This window comes from Eutrigla gurnardus (assembly GCF_963514095.1).
Source record: "Eutrigla gurnardus genome assembly, chromosome: 22".
NCBI classification, from domain to species: domain Eukaryota; kingdom Metazoa; phylum Chordata; class Actinopteri; order Perciformes; family Triglidae; genus Eutrigla; species Eutrigla gurnardus.
Window position 1 is genome coordinate 18,449,034 of NC_139933.1, and position 16,715 is coordinate 18,465,748.

Sequence of the window (16,715 nt, forward strand, 5' to 3'; positions counted from 1 at the left end):
TTCCTGTTAGGTAGTGAGTGGGGCTGAAAACAATTTATCCACCATTTAAGTAGTGATGTGTAGTAGAGACGGACGGGGCCGAACGGCTGGTAAAGACTTTATGGATGTTTTGAAAAACAGTTCTAACTACAATCAGTGCTGTATAGTTTTCACAGTTATTTCAAATATAAAACAGAGTTTTCTGCAATTATTTTCTAACCCATAAAATGTGTTGACAAACAAATCTCAGATTTGACTTTACCTCAACATAAATCGTGGTACAGGTTGTACATTACTCCCTTTATTTCACGTATTGAAACAGGATGTTGCCGTGGTACAGAACACAGTGATGGATCGTTTGAAGATTGTTTGATGTAATAGATTTGAGGGAAATTGTGATTTCTTTATTTGTAAGTGACAACAACTGTTTTCAACATTATGACACATTTTCTTCACACCTGCATTGTTCTGGTCATGCTTTTACACAGAACACTGTACACACTAAGTCACTCACACACACACACACACACACACACACACACACACATGCAGAGTCCTGACTGTTTGTTTAATCACCCGTTCTATCACTCTATCACTTACACAATAACACAGCCAAAGGGGCCTCGCAGATCCAACATACTGTAATTCTCAAGTACAGTCCATTCTGATCCATCGCTGTCGCTTCTGTGTGTCACATCTGCCCTTCCTACCCTACTGTTCCTATTCCGGTCTTATCAGTCTCTAGAGAATTTCAGGGGGGGGGGGGGCAATGATGTTGCTTGTACAGTACGTTCACCCCCTGTTGTTTTCACACACACAGTCACAGTTGAACACAAAAGTTCGGCTCAGATCAGTAAACTGTGCATCAACAAGCTTTCTTTCGACTGAGCTGCTTAGTTTACCCTGCTGCCTTCACACAAACATGCACACGCAAGCACCCAAGACATGAGAAAAGTTTGCACCATTCCAGACCTTAAAGTAACCATTTAAGATGGTTTATCTTCCGCCTTAACTCTCATTCACGCCACTTGGCTTGTGCGCTGCCTCTCCAGAGAGAGTGATGGAGGTCACAGAGAGGCAGAGAGGCAGAAGCAAAAAAAATGTCTGTTCCTAGAAGGCTACACTATGGTGACACAAGCAAAACATTTACATGCAGAATACTGTGCTACAAGGACAAGTGTTTTGGAGATTAAAGTTTTAGGCAGAATACTTTATCTAAAATATATAATAATAATCGAATAATAATAATAATTGTCACAGAAAGCTAAACAGTTATTCTGCCTTCAGAGGATCTAAACAGAATGCACAACTATAAACAAAATGTGTTCTTCCATCTTCCTCGTCCATTTGAACTAATAAACTACCATAATGCATTCTTAGTTCATCTGTTTAAATATATAATTTAATAACATTTAATCACCTAGTTTCTTACCTTTTAGGAAGACTAATTTGGCTTGATTGTTTTCTTCATTTACCACCTAATTTCTGTGTAACTGAATTAATAATGTGAGATTATTAGAAGCTAAAATGTAACTACGGGGAAACATTTACTGCAGGAAAAGGAGCAACATTTTTCTTTAGCTGACATTAGCTCTACCTCAAAGTGTTTGTGTAAAGTCAAGTTTAAATCCGCACCATGCTTATAGGTTGCTGTTATTCTTTCCTCAGTATTTTTTGGGCCACAATAAACCCAGGATGCAGTAACTGCTACTCCATTGTTATTACGTTTGTCCTCACCTGTACTCCAGCGAGAAGCGAGTCAGTTCTGTGCTGTTGTGGATCCATTTGAACTCCAGTGGCCAGCTCCCCTCAGCCATGCAGGTCAGCACCAGCCTGTTGCGTTCCAGGTGGAGCTGGCTACGCACCGGCTCCGTCTTGAAGTAGGGAGGCACGTCATCTGTGAAGAAGAAAGAACAAAATTTGGAATTTAAGTTGTTTGTTTCAAATCAAACATCAAATGGAAAATACCTCAAAAGCATCCAAATAAAAAAAACAAACACATTTTCTTCAATCCCACACTCATCCGTGAACCCGGAGGCGCAAATGTGCACATAAAAACACATGCAAAATAAAGAAAAGTGTGAGCTTTAGGGATGAGAGAGGGAGAAAAGCAAACTGTGAACTTATCTTTCACCTCGATAAGTTAGACAGGCAAGGAACAAACATCTAGTTGTCAAACTACAGTACTTGTATTGTCTGAAGACTTGAACAAAGAGGTAACCGTGGTCTATGCTTACGTCTCTGACTGTAACAGATTGAGGGTGGTCAGATGCATCTCATTTAAGACAAAGCAAACCTGCCTTGTTTGGTTATCACTGGCATGTATACACAAAGCTGCCAAAGTCTTTCTGGACATTTCCCATCCGGAGCCACCTAATCTCATGTGAGGCGTGGCTGATCTTGACTTGACTTGCTCTGGGAGTGTCAGAGAAGTCTGGCTAACAGGCGAGTGGAAGCAGGGGCATCGAGTCGAGAAGCATCGCTCCCGCTTCTCCCCGCTGTGTATTTGTGTGCGAGTAACTCGTTGGCACGTGGGCAACACTTTCCTCCGAGCTACACAGGGGCAGACAGGAGAGGAGTCGAGGAGGAGGCATGACATCCTTTCATCATTCGTTCGCCTCCACACCGTCTCGCTCTGTCTTTCGCTCCTTCTGTGTTTCTCTCGAACACGCTCTGTTGAAGTGTGAAGGAATGGATTGAGGAGGACCAGCGAGAACCTCTCCATGGGGGTGAAGCACGCACTGAACATGGATACAGACACACGCACACCGATTTTTATATCTCAATCAAGAAGCCTTGCATACAACCTGTCAAGGTCCCTCGTGGTTCTAATCGCTCACCCTTGATAAATAATGCAAAACCGGAGAGCCTACTTGATGATTATTGTAAATATAGAACACATTAATTGGATGGTTGGATAATATAATTATCAAATTGACTGATAATCAGCCATTGAAATTAAACTGTCAAAATGATCTATAGTGCTGATATTTTGCTCTTCAAATCCACCAGAGGTAGACTGATAAGAGGAGGAATGGAGGAAGAGAAATAGAGAATGGAAGTAAAATAGGGTGAGAGACCAGAGATGATTTACAAGCTCTTCACTTTCATTCTACTGAGACTTGTGGGAGTTTACCGTTAATGGGATAAGATCTCTCGGTAGGTTGTATTCACGGCACTGTATATCAAGTGGCACAGTGTCACGCAACATGGTAAAACCAAATGCACAAATTTCAAAATATTGCTGATCAACTATGCAAATTCTTGCTTACGCTGCTGTTGCATTAAGTCTGTCCTCATTGATATAAATGCGGTGGACAAAATATTAAAAACAGCTTGCAGGGAAGTAGAATACAGTTCATAAGCAACACAAGCTACCGCCTTGCAACAAACAATTTCCACATTTAAACATCATAATCTTCATGAAGGTAGGATGTATTATGGCATTATTGTATAAAACTAGTTCTAGTTAGGGGTACCTAACAACCTGAGACTGATTGTATATTTCAAATTAGGAAAGATACAGATGATTAATCGTCTCATTCAAAACATGGAGCATTAATTGAAATGTTGTTTCACCTATATGCTAAAGAACATCCAGTGATATAAAACAAGAAAAAACAAGAATTCCAAGCATAAGAACAGAAGCTGCTTGCAGTTCAAAAGTGCATGACATATCTGAATAAGTCAACAATGAATATTCATAAATCCCAGCAACTCCTTAATGCATATTTATAAACGGCAATTTGGTGTTTGACTTCTTAGTGCTAACCCTTGGGCTGGCTGTCATTGATAAATATTTATAACAAATAGAAGAAGACAGAGGAAGTTCAATAAAACAGTCACACAGCACTGATCTGTCAGATTCAACTTGCATTACTACCTAGCAATTTTCCAAGTACCAAATGGCCCTCGCCATCCTGACTGCACTTCTGTTAACGTCTGATCCCTTTAGCTAGTCAAACATGAAGAAAGCCTTCGTGCAGCAGAAGCATAAAAAGTGGAGGCATAACACAGACGCGGCTAATCAGAAAGTCACACAGAGAACAGAAACCTCTGTCAGTGCTATGAAAGAACGTACAATGAACCAGACGGAAAAATAAAAAACTTAGGTTAAATGATACAAGAAAAGAGAAGAAGTGAAAATGCTATGAGAGCAGCATGGCAGGCAGAGGGCTTAATAGATGCAAAGTAGAGATAAAATGTTAAGCAGACTTGGAGGTACCTTGGAGTGCCTGGGCATCTCCCAAAGCAGTTTGGTTTAATACTATGCCTGGCACACAGGAAGATGGGCTGCAAAACTGAGGGAGATTGAGATGTGCAATAGTGATTCGAGATGGCCGAGACTAATTATTCCCTGGCTCTTTGCTTTTATCTCTGATGGGGTGATAAAATATAAGGAAGGAGGGGAGGCCAAAGAGAGAGGCGGGAAAGACAGCGCTGTAGTGAGAGAGGGGCAACGCAAACAAGATGCAAGCATGCAAGTAGGGTTGGGCGGTATGACGGTATTATACCGTGTGACGGTATAAAAGTGTCTACCGGTAGAGAATTTGCAATACCGTTTATACCGGAGAAAGCGCAGATGTATGCGGCATCGCTCTGAGTCACTGTAATTACACCGCCTCGACACACGGGGCACTGCAGGCATTGCAGCAGACTGCTTGCGTGGTTGCATGAGCACGACGAAGAAGAAACAGCCTACCTGAGTAATAACAATCATGGCGGAGGCGGAGAGTGAACGTCACGAGGAAACGGAGGCAGCGCGACCCACCTATGACGAAGAGGAGGAACTCGTTCCGAAAAAGGGCGCTACGTCTGTTGTGTGGAACTTTTTCGGATTTAGAAAATCCGACAACGAACAAAAAGCGATACTCTGCAAAGAGTGTCGCGCGACTGTTGCTGCTGCAGGTGGAAACAGTGGTAACCTCTTCCACCACTTAAAGTTAAAACATGCGAAGCAGTATTATGAGTCTTTCGCCAAAGGCACCCCGTATGACAATAAATCACATCGATGGAGGGAGATAACGGAGGCCATCACGACACATACTTTTTCTCATTTGTTATTTTTATTTCTTATTAAGATGGAGCTCTGTGTTTACATTTGCACACACACTATAGCTTAAGTTAAAGCTGGAGTTCAAATGTTTACCAGACATTTGCACATTCTTTGTGGCTTATTATTTATTATATTATTATACTTTCTTTAAAATAATGTTATGCTGCTGCGAAAAAATTAAAATAAAAGAGGTAAATGATCAAATGCGACAGTATGGTTATTTTTAAGCCATTAATTGAATTTACAGGGGGAAAAACCATACCGTGATATATACCGTTACCGTGATATGAAATGATCCATTCCGTGATATAACATTTTGCTCATACCGCCCAACCCTACATGCATGCCACGCAGACACACACTCATTCATCCGCAGGAAGGTGGAGGCCAAAGAAAACATTGATCACTGATCAGCATCTCCAATAGTGCCTCTCATTAGGAAGTGCATCAGAGCTCCTCAGTGATGTCTATCTGGAATCAGCACCAGCAGGGGCAGAAAAACACTCCGGGGACATATGCTGACATAACTAATGATTATTCTCATTCACAATCTACTCTTTCCCATTGTTATTAAAGCCTGCAAATATTATTTTAAATGCTTTAAAAATCACAACTACTATTACACTACTGCTAATTACAGTAATGCAAATTAAGCTGCAAGTAATCAATATCTAAGCCATGAGTACAATATGCAGAGTGAAACATTTACAGTAAATACAGCTTACAAAAGAATCTATCTATGTGATCTATCTATCTCTCTCTCTCATTAGCTACTTAACTGTATGAATATTTAATACACTACGTCTAGGAACAATTATCCCTTTCCTGAGGTTTTCTTCATTACTTTCAGCCAGTATGACTTCAACATGAGTTCCAACAAATATATTTTAACATAGTTTACTTACCCAATCCCTTAGCTTAATGTAAAAACTAAAATATGTGTACTAGCTGCTAGCTTAAACTGACTCTGTGGCGCTAGATAGCTATCTGAGTTTAGCCAGAAACTATCAAAGAAATACGCAGATTTATTTTCTAATGATTTGTAACAATGAAGTTTCTTTTATAATAAACAATTAAGTTAGACAAATTATGAACATGTGCTTACAAGTCTATAGTGTTTTGTAAACGCTATTACCTTAAACAGGGGGGATAACAAGGGAACATGTCACGAACTGCTGTCGGCTTCATTCGTCCGTCTTGACGGAGAGGAGCGCTGATACGCCCCCTAGTGGAGCCCTAGTGGGCATTACCAGCAGACATTAACCCACAGACAGGGATCTGCATCTATAGGAATCTACTGCATCACCCAACGAGGACTGGGGGAATGAGTCCTTTTTTTAAAATATGTTTCTTCAATAAGGTAACTAACACAAGATTAAGGGCCCTAGTTTCGTACACCAGGGGCAGTCGGGGTACAGCGCACATGCGCCACGCCAACGGGGTGTGTCCGCCTGGACTTTGCAAGTTTCGTGCCCGACGCAGGCATGTCTATCACAAAACAGGGTCAGGGTGCACAGCAGTAGACATAATGGTGGCGAGAACCCGGTGCCTGCACGAGCTGGCCGGGCCATTCATCATCATCATCACCATCTTCATCATCTGCGCTCCACAGCTGCACCGGATACCCCGTCCAACACCAGAACGGCGGGACACCGGGACCTCGCGGGCCGCTCAGACCAGCTGCAGCCCCAACTCCGGTTCCAGCTCTTGGCAAAGTTGCGTGTTTCTCAGACAACAGGCTGCCGAGGCGCGAGACCAGCGCACAAGCAGAACACGATCCCCAAAAGTGCTGTATTTTTTTTAAGGATTTTTTCAGGCATAGACACATTTTATTAGCAGTGGATAGATATGAAAAACAGGAGAGAGAGAGAGAGAGAGGGAGGTGCGACATGCAGCAAAAGACCTTCGGACGGGATTCGAACAGGGGTCGGCGGCGTATGCGTACGTGTAACATACATGGCATGCGCTCTAACCACTCCGCCACCTGCGCGCCCCTAAATCTGACGTCAGATGTGACGGGACAATCTATATAGATATAAATTCACGTGTTGATTCAATTAGTTGCATTAAATAGTGTTTGTTGTGATTATTTATTGCATTTAAATGTGCCTGGAACTGTGGAAACCTGCCTGTGAGGTCTTGGTGACATGTGCGCACTGCGCGCCGGTGAGCCAAACTGCCACGGGCTTTCAGCGCAGTCTCGGCGAGGCTTTTTGCCACGAAACTTCCGCTGCGCCAAGCTGAATCTGTGACGCCTCCCCCTGCTGCGCCGCCACACCCATCTTGGCGCAGGCGATCCACCAAACTGCCAAACTTGCATTATGCCAGCTCCGCCACCCTGCGCTGCGCCACGAAACTAGGGCCCTAAGAGGTTTTTTTGTGTCTGGAGGTCTAGAAAAATACATCACCATACATATTCTTTAAATCTACCAGCACTTTGGCAACATTAACATTTCTGAAAATCAAGTTATTTTGTCTGAATTATTCGTATGCATGTCACAATGTGGAACACCCCTCAACCTGAGTGCAGCTCACAATGTGACCGTTGATAAATGTGGCTTAGTTAACATGCTGCATCGCCTGTCTTATGTCACAGCCACGACAGTAAATGCAGAGCCTCACCCATAATAACTACCAAATTTGTATGCACTTTCAATGCATGCAAACACTAAAACAAAAATCCAAACCCAACTCGAGCTTCCACCTTGCAGCTGTGTGCTTCCTGTGCAACACAAAGCAATTATTGTGCGATAGCGGCCCCCTCATTTGCATACAGCACAACTCATGCCAGAGGATGCTCCCTGGAGCCACGGCCCAGGTCGACTAAAAGCCACGTGTGTGTATGCGTGTGTGTGGGTGCGTGTGTGCAGGTTAGTGTGTCAGACGGACGCTCGCGACCCAGTCTGCGGCACACAGTCAATTAAATCAGCGCTCTCATTAATGAGAACAGTGCCAGGTACAAATGCCTGGCCTGGGGTTGGAATTCATAATTCAGAAGAACTCGGAGAATTCATTTTGTAAAATAACAAGAGCTATAGTCAGGGACATTTCTCTTATTTCCTTCCAAAATACTCTTAAAAAAGGTGGAAACAACCTTTTTTTAATTTTCAATGTCAATCATACACACACATACGCACACACACACACACACACGTTTGGCACATATTTTCAAGAAACGAATTAAGCTAACACATCAAGAAATATTTTAAATCCAAATCCCATTTAAATAGCTTTTGAACCAAGTCATCTTTACTTTGTGGTGAATCTTTTCAGATGACAGCTTTTTGTGATATCTATGGCCTCTGATGAACTCAGGAACTGGACATTCCTTCATGATGAACAAAAACACATCAGACTGAAGGTAATGCAGGCTGTACATCGGGTCTGAAATGATCTTGCCCGTGTTTTTTTTTTCCATCGTCAGAGAAATGTCTCGTATAATTTGCGCCAAAGTGCATTTTTCCATAACATATCACCACCTTTACAGGTATTCTCAGCTGTAGTTAGCTTAGTGCAAACCACACGCCTGAGTTCTCACAGATAAGTCAGGCAAGTCGACGTGCACGTGGGCTACATTCCAGTTCCCAGAAGGCTGTGGTGCTGCGGCTGCATTCGTGAGCAGAAACCTCCCTCCAAGCCTCCAAGCCTCCAATCCTCCGGAGTCCAGTGCTCCCGGACACAACATACATATTTCAGGTGTAGCCTGGGGGTCGCGTGCACACACACACACACACACACACACACACACAAACACAGGTGCCTTTTTTTTTTACACTTGAATATAAAAAAACTTACTAAGTGGTTTTGATGGGCACAGCCAGCTGTCTGTCAGTAGCATTGTCATTCTTTGATGGCAGGTGTCTCTGTGTGTGTGTGTGTGTGTGTGTGTGTGTGTGCGTGTGCGTGTGTGTGTGTGTTTGTGATGCAGATGAGGATGGAAGTTTGCTGGTGGTCTAACTGAGCTGCTAATGGCCCTGCTGGGTGTGAAAATCTGTCTTTCTTTATTTAGCACACTGGTCTGGCCCTCTTGTGAGTGTGTGTGTGTGTGTGTGTGTGTGTGTGTGTGTGTGTGTGTGTGTGTGTGTGCGTGTGTGTGTGTGTGTGTATGTGCGTGCGCTGACTGATATTTTTCTCATCCCTAAGAGACACTCAAACCAAGGCCAGCTGCTGATTTTACCACCCAGCGTCAATGCACACACACATATATGGCACGCGGATTATACAGAACCGATCAGCTGTTGCCATTTTGTTCGCACACATAGCCGTAACGCGTCCATACATACAGATACATGTGCCCTAACATGCATCGCGCCCTAGCACACCACTTTTGGCACATCTCCAGTGTATTACCGTTGGCCCTTTTTGTTCAATTCACAGCTTGGTGCTGCCTCCTCCTCCTCGCCTGTAACACTGCATTTCCCATGAGACCCTGCTGCAGCCACTTATCCCTACTCTGGTCTTCCAGCGCTGCAGGTCCAAATCCCCTGCGCTGTCCAGGAGACTGTGGGCAGGAGAGGCTGACCCGGCCAAAGAGAACTTCATTAGTGATCTCATTCATAGTTGTGTATCATTCGTTAAAGGCCTTGATGTGGTCAGATTTCAATACATGCCACATTCAGCAGATGCAGAACACCAGCATTAGATGTTGGTGATCTCAATCTCGTCATTCTATGAAGAAAAAGTAATATGATGAATGAGATAAAAAACAAAGAAAAAAAATCATGGTTCTGCTATATAATGAAGCGATTTTAATCAGATGTTTCAGTAAGATTCTTTATCTCTGTGGGACACAGAAGAATCTGGTAGCAGCATCCTTACCAAGTGATGTTAGGTGTTGCAAGTGCTTTGCTTTTAAAGAGTTTACAAGCGTAGCAGGGCCGGGGGAACCATTGATCTATAAAACGATAAATCATCTTCAAAAAGTTTGAAAACTGATATCACTCATATTTCTGTCCCCTCCTCTTATTCCCATCTCCTCCGGTGTTGGGATACGACAACACTGTCTGGCCACAATCAATCAGAGCCGCTCAAAACATTAAAGAGCGTCTACCTGTTAATGCAGCCTGGGCAAAGAGGGACGGCGGTCGTAAATCTGCGAGCTAACCTTTAGCCACGACAGGCTAAGCTCTCAGCTTGCATGCTTACCTTTATCGCTTACCCCCCAGCAATCCTCTCCTCACCTCTGATGATGACTTGCAAAGCTACACTAAGCAGCTAATGCCGTGCAGCTGAGCCACACACGCAGACACACAAAAAAGTTTGAACACACAGGTGGATGGAAGATTATGCAGCGTTAAAAAATGAAAGAAAATGTGATTTAATGTATGCCGATACATGCTTCTCCACTCCGGTTACTTTTGTGTAATTGCCTTCTGCACAGAACGTTGTGTACGTGGAATGTGTGTGTTTACTCAGGAGCAAGCTGGTTTAATTTCCCACAAGATATCCAGGAAGAGAAATCTCCTCAGTGCTGGAGTGTGGTGCATAGTACACTGAGCATATTGTGCCATTATGTTTATGGAGGCAAATCAATTCCTGTAATATAGGACACAATAAAGCAGAGAGGCATCTCGTGTATCAGGATCGTATGGCTGAAAAAATCCCGCTTGAAAAATCCCTGGCGGATAACCTTCGCCATGCTACGCTGAAACGGGCAGCATTTAACATCTTCCATTCAAGAGCTCATGTACTTAACATTTTAGACAAATATATACGTCAGGGGAGATTTTCTACCTCAGGTGATGTGAAGAAACGGGGGAGTTTTAAAATGGTAAAAGCGTACATGGAATTGAAGGGCTTATTATATGATGGTCTATATGAAAGGCTTTAGGCTCTCAGACAGCAGGAGCGATGTGTGAGCGCAATCAGAGGAAATACGTGAACAAACAGACGTAGCTATGCCAGACAGTAACGCGCCAGTGAACCAGCAAACCCTCGGCTTACAGTGGATGGGTGTGTCTGCAGTCCTGCCCCTCTGACCTGCGCCTTCCAACATTGTTCGTTTGCTGATCAATAATGTATGGGAAGGTTACAGCAGGAGACTCGCAGACAGATGGAGGAGGAGAAAAGAAGAGTTTACTTCCTTCAGCGTTGTCCATGCAGGCACACACACACACACACACACACACACACACACACACACACACACACACACACACACACACACGTGGCGTTTGCCAAACTGGCAAGTTGAACTTCATCATAACTGCCCGTGTTCATCGAGCCAAGTTAATAATTCAATGCGAGAATAGACCGAGTGTTGCTCGTGTGTCAGCCACAAAATAACACATTTCTCCCTCCGTCTTGGCCACCCGCTCATTACATGTCAGTCGGCCAAATCACGTGGAACCGTTTCATTATTATGTGTGCACAGTGTTATCGGTGCACACTGCACAAATCCAATCATCCGTGCAAATATGGACGGATGTGTGGAGAGATGCCAAGCGGCGATTCTGCCACAAGGAGGACTCTATCGGAGCCTACAGGTGGACAGTGGACAGTGAGACATTGCCTTTGTCTCACCCTTCAGAGGCAACTCCAACTGTCTTTACATGGAAACGTTTGAAGGATGGTATTGACCCTTTGCATATGCCCCTCCCCCTGCTGCTACTCAATCAACCTCTCACCTTGGAGCTCACACTGTCACCAACTGCACTCCCTGCATAAATATGTAAATTTGGAGAAATGGAAAAGGCCATTTTAGTGAGGATGAATCCAGGATGTCAAACGGATTAAGCACTGAAAACAGGTTAAAAAGATAGAGATAGAAGCTACAGATCACACGCCTGCCAATCAAGACAATGCCATTAAGGACAACACTGTTCCTGTGCAGCAGAGTAGGTGTGTATTTTGGTTACATTCATTAAATTGCAAAAACAGCATGTATGCTTTTCATGCTTTTTTTTCATTAACAGTAGTTAATGATGCACTGCTAATGTTAGCGCAGCAGGTTTTTATGTTGAAACGTAATGTGCAGAATCAAATACGTCTTTTCAACCTCTCGTGTCACTATGACACAATGTTCAACCACGACTCCACAAATCCATGAAACCAGCCTGAAAAGAACATCTCAAAGAACCGGAGCAGGAGGTCTATGGAGCAGAGCCGGTGAGATAGTGATTCCAGTCTGTATTCAAGGGACGGGACTTAGAGGAGGGTTATAATGCAGAAAGTCAAGTAAAAAAAAATATCCCGTAATGCAATTTGCAAAAGACTATCGTAGTTGTTGATGGTTTTGTCCGGGATGCCAGACTCAGGTAAAACTTCAGATTTCCAAACTGAAGGAGAAGAAAGTCAGGAACCAGGAAACAACTCAAACAAATGTGTTATTCATAGTACTGTGGACATGCCAGTCTTTTTCCTCAGTGCTCATTCAAAATGAAAAAAAATTAACATCAAGAGTATTTCGTTATGAGGCCATGTCACACAAAAAACCCAGCATATGTAAGGAGTAAATTACCACGAACAACGGCTCTCAGCAGAGAATGTAACACTGACCAATCATCTAAAAATAAGTCTGAATGAAATGCAACTGATTATCGACTCAGTCAAAGGCGCTCATTTAACAAAGGGCTAAATTGACGAGCACCGCGGCGAGTTGTAATAATGAACTGGAACATTGCCCGTTGCCTCGTCAGTTCACTTTATCAGAAGGAGTTTGCTCTGGTTGCCATAGAGAGAGCTCACCACATTCGGTCGTCACAATGACGAGCAGGTGTAAGCGAGATGCCGTTGAAAGAATCCACGAAAAAAGGCCAGCGAGCAGACCGAGCGTGAAGAGTTCTCTTTGTCAAACATCCGTTGGTGCTGGACAATGAGTGTCGGCTTGAAAAGTCTCACAATTGTAAAATTTAGTAAATTTGATTAGTGCCGGTCAATATACAGATAGCAACCGATGCTACACTTGTTCACTCTGGAGAACCAATTCCACTACGACGTCCATGTGTGCCCCCGTTGACGGTCGCTCCAGGAGAAAGCATCAGCTACATAAATGTAATGTTATGATGATTGTCTGTGTGTGCACGCATACGTACGGTACGCTTAAGATACGCGCCTGCATCCATCAGTCACACAGCAGGGGTACGCTTAAAGTGAATGTCCTTTTTGCACACACACACACACACACAGCGTGCTGCTGCGATCTTGACAAAGTCTCCTCACATAACGGAGCTGCATCCGTACGCACGTCTCCCACCTCATCCATCTCACCTACCACCCCCCGTCTGCTGGCGGCTTTCAGCTCATCCTTGGGCACAAAGGCATGTACATATAAACAAGCCCCCCCCCCCTGTGCAACAAAAACACACACACATACTGTAAGTGAACCTTCCCACCTCCCCAGGATAAACGGCATCATCGCTCTGACCCCTTTGTGCTCCCCTAATGAAGGCCATGTCTTAATGAAGCCAAGGGGATGGATGGGGCTGTTTTCACTGCTCCGCAAGCCAATTAGCACCTTCTTACCTTCTGCCATACATTTTCCCGTGACCTCCTGCCATGCTCTCTCACAGCAATCAGGGCTGCTTTACCCCATTGCGTTTCCTTTTTCTCTGATTGCGTCCACTGTGTATCTGTATATAAGTGTTTGGAGATTCAGAATGAAGCAGCTGGAAGGGCAGGAGCTAAGTGTACTAAATGCTGTGGTAAATTACGCTATGTTTCACTTTTCTTCATTTTCTTCTGTGATATTTATTGCTGCCTTCGCCCAGTTTTAGCTGGGCTCGGCTCCAGCCCCCCCTTCCCCCCCACCCGCAACCTTCAGCACGATCAGTGGCGATTGATGATGGATGGATAATACATATATTTATTGCAAAAAAAGCACTTATTCTTTACTTATTAGTGCAGGGTTGTAACTTGTGGCCGAGGGTGTGTATTTAAATGTTGGCACAAAAGCCCGGCTGTGGTCCTTTACACTCCTACAGGGGTCAATGTGTGTCCCTTTTTGCGTTTGGCTCTTTGTGTTGTACACAGGCGCAGAGTAAAAGCACCACTGTGGCCATTCAGAGCAACCATAATATTTCATTAATGAGCTTTTCAATTTAGGTGTTATTTGTGATCAGGCCGCAGTATAGGCTATTGTGCAGGTATGGGTCACGGGAAGGAATGACGAAAGTGGATGAAGCATAAAAGGGCAGCATGAAAAGAAGTGGGCTGGAGGAGCAGAGTGATTATAAAGCTGGAGGTACAAAAACATCCTCTAAATGCAAAGCTCTATAATCAAGTCTAAAGTTAGGTTATGGTGGGCAAACAAGGGTGTTATTTTCATCACAGCGCACAGAAACTCCTAAGCCAGGAACGATATTGGATGGGCATTAAGACCGGATATGTTGTTGCGACGAGGCTCGCAGGGCTGCTACATCCTGAGCCTCAAGCCAGTTTACTGTCAAATTATTCCGTGTACTCTGCGAGACAATCTGTCATGGCACATCATTGTAGCAAACAAGGAGCTTTCATGATTTTTTTTTATTTTCACACTATTTCCTCATAAAGATTGAAGGGATGGAGAAAGGAGAGAGTTAGAGGAGCAGGCAGCAAATTATCGACAGTCCAAATAAAATGCTGTCTTCATTTGGATGGAAGGCCAAACATTGAGGAAAAAACAACTTTAAAACCCAACTTTAAAAGTCGCCAGGAGACTTTTGTATAATCTGACTTGTTTTTGCAACCAGAGGAGTCGCCCCCTGGTGGCCATTAGAGAAAATGCAAGTTAAAGGCAGCAACTTTCCAGAACTGGAGGAGGTTACCGTCTGTATGTGCGCCGGGAAAGAAGGAATCAATTTCTTTGTATGTTTATATTAAAAACCCATTGTTTTATTCTTCCTGGAAAACAAAATATGATGCATGGTTACATGAGCTTGTACTAACCAAATTCAACCAATAATATCACGGCATCCATCCCACAATCCATCTGAAGCTTCGGCTCTGCACAAAGCTTGAGAAAGTTGTGAGCTAATCTTTTGACCAATCAAATCAGTCCCACCTGCCAATCCTGTTTCACTCAGAGATACGTCACAATACGGAAGCTTGTTTCTCCTGAAACAACATTTCTGCTGGACTTCAGAGTGAGTCTACTCTGTGGCACATAGCCTGACTCACTGTGGGTTAATCAAATGTGCTAAATCTTCTTACAAAGGTTACATGGGACTCAGAAGAAGCACAAAACGTAAATTCAAATAACACACTTCCATGACAACTGGGCAAACCTATCTGTGATGACCTACTATATGTTTATATAACTCCTTTATAATCATGCCTCTCATTCACCCAGAAGCTGATAAATGGACTTCAGGTGAGATGTTTTGTCAACGGCTGTTTCCAGGGTGAAGAACAACAAGCTTTAAAAGAAAATAGTAATTGCGGGAGCATAATACATCATAAAAGCAGTATTTCAAAAAAATTATGATTGTAGATTTCAGAGCCCAAGAAAAGGTTGTCCACTGACATGGTTTTCCTTTCATTAATTTGAGGAGCACAAATTTGGGTTTGTGCATCCAACCTGACCTGACCTTGTTAATTCAGCCAAGAAGACTTTTGAAGTCAGAATGAAAATATGTATTATTTTGATTTCGTGTTATATTTTTTAATTAGAGTTTTAGCTAGAACATTTATTTCCCTCAACACAGAGGCTGTAATAATTGTTTGTGGTAAAATAAAATTACTTAAAAAATATTTAAAGACCTAAAAAGAGATTTTTCAAAAAGGGCAATGGGTAAATTGAATCTTGTTTTTTGTTTTTTTTTACTTTCTCTCAAAGCAGGAGCAGGAATTGGATTGAAATTTTACCCTTGTGCTGGTGCGATCCCCTTGTTTAATATCAGTTGCCTTTAAGAAAATAAATTTGATTTGATTGTAAATACTGCTTACATCAAAAAATGCAACTTAAATAAAACAACAATTAACATTTAATTAACGTGAAATGTGCTCCCTTGTTGTACTGCAACAGTGACTCAATAATAGAGGAAGGTAAACATCTTCCATCTTTGAAGCTGAATATATTTGAGTAGCACCAGTTTTTTTCTTTTCACAAACAAAACACAATACAAATATTAACAATGAATGTTACACAAAGCAGAATAATCAAAAAGAAACAAAAACATCACCTTGTGATGACTTCCTCCCTCCCTCCAACCCCTGCAAACCCCACCCTGGGATCCTGGCCATCCCCCCAGTCAAAACGATCATTCTAAAAGGCTTTTGAGGTTCACAACAGTCGCATTCCAAATCACTAACGTTGTCTCCTTTGCCCCATGCACCTGGGCTGTCGATAGCTCCAGGTATACGATATCTAGGTATGTTAGAACCCAGACTCTACGAGAAACAGTGGGGAGGCTTCCAGCGCATAGCAACCAGCTTTTTCGCTGCTGTAAGCCCGGCTGATCAGAGTACAGTATGTGTGAAATTGTAATGTATTTGCTGGTGGTCAGGATATCTGGAAGCGAGTAATATATTGGACCAGACATGATCCCAATCAAAAGCTGGGTCCAGATGCGGAAAGTCGGCCCTCCATAAAGCATCTAATGCCAGGGGTCTGTAAGCATGTGAAATAAACCAGTAAAGTTTGGAAACTAGGCCACTGGTGTCTTTAGTATACTGTGCCGAGCTATGGGAAGTGGGTGTGGTGCAAGAGGACCCTGCAATGAAACTCCGGCAGCCTTCAGAGCTGACCTCAACTTTGAATAAA

At 43.2% G+C, this 16,715-nt stretch overlaps 1 protein-coding gene across 8 annotated transcripts in view; it reads right to left on the reverse strand.

Moving 5' to 3' along the window:
- sdk2b (sidekick cell adhesion molecule 2b) overlaps positions 1-16,715 on the reverse strand; it is a 278,032-nt gene that overhangs the window by 90,459 nt on the left and 170,858 nt on the right. For all 8 annotated transcript variants that reach the window (XM_084002119.1, XM_084002121.1, XM_084002117.1 and 5 more), the window contains exon 2: positions 1,717-1,876. In XM_084002119.1, coding sequence (XP_083858245.1) covers positions 1,717-1,876 — 160 coding nt within the window. The remainder of the gene's footprint in view (positions 1-1,716; positions 1,877-16,715) is intronic.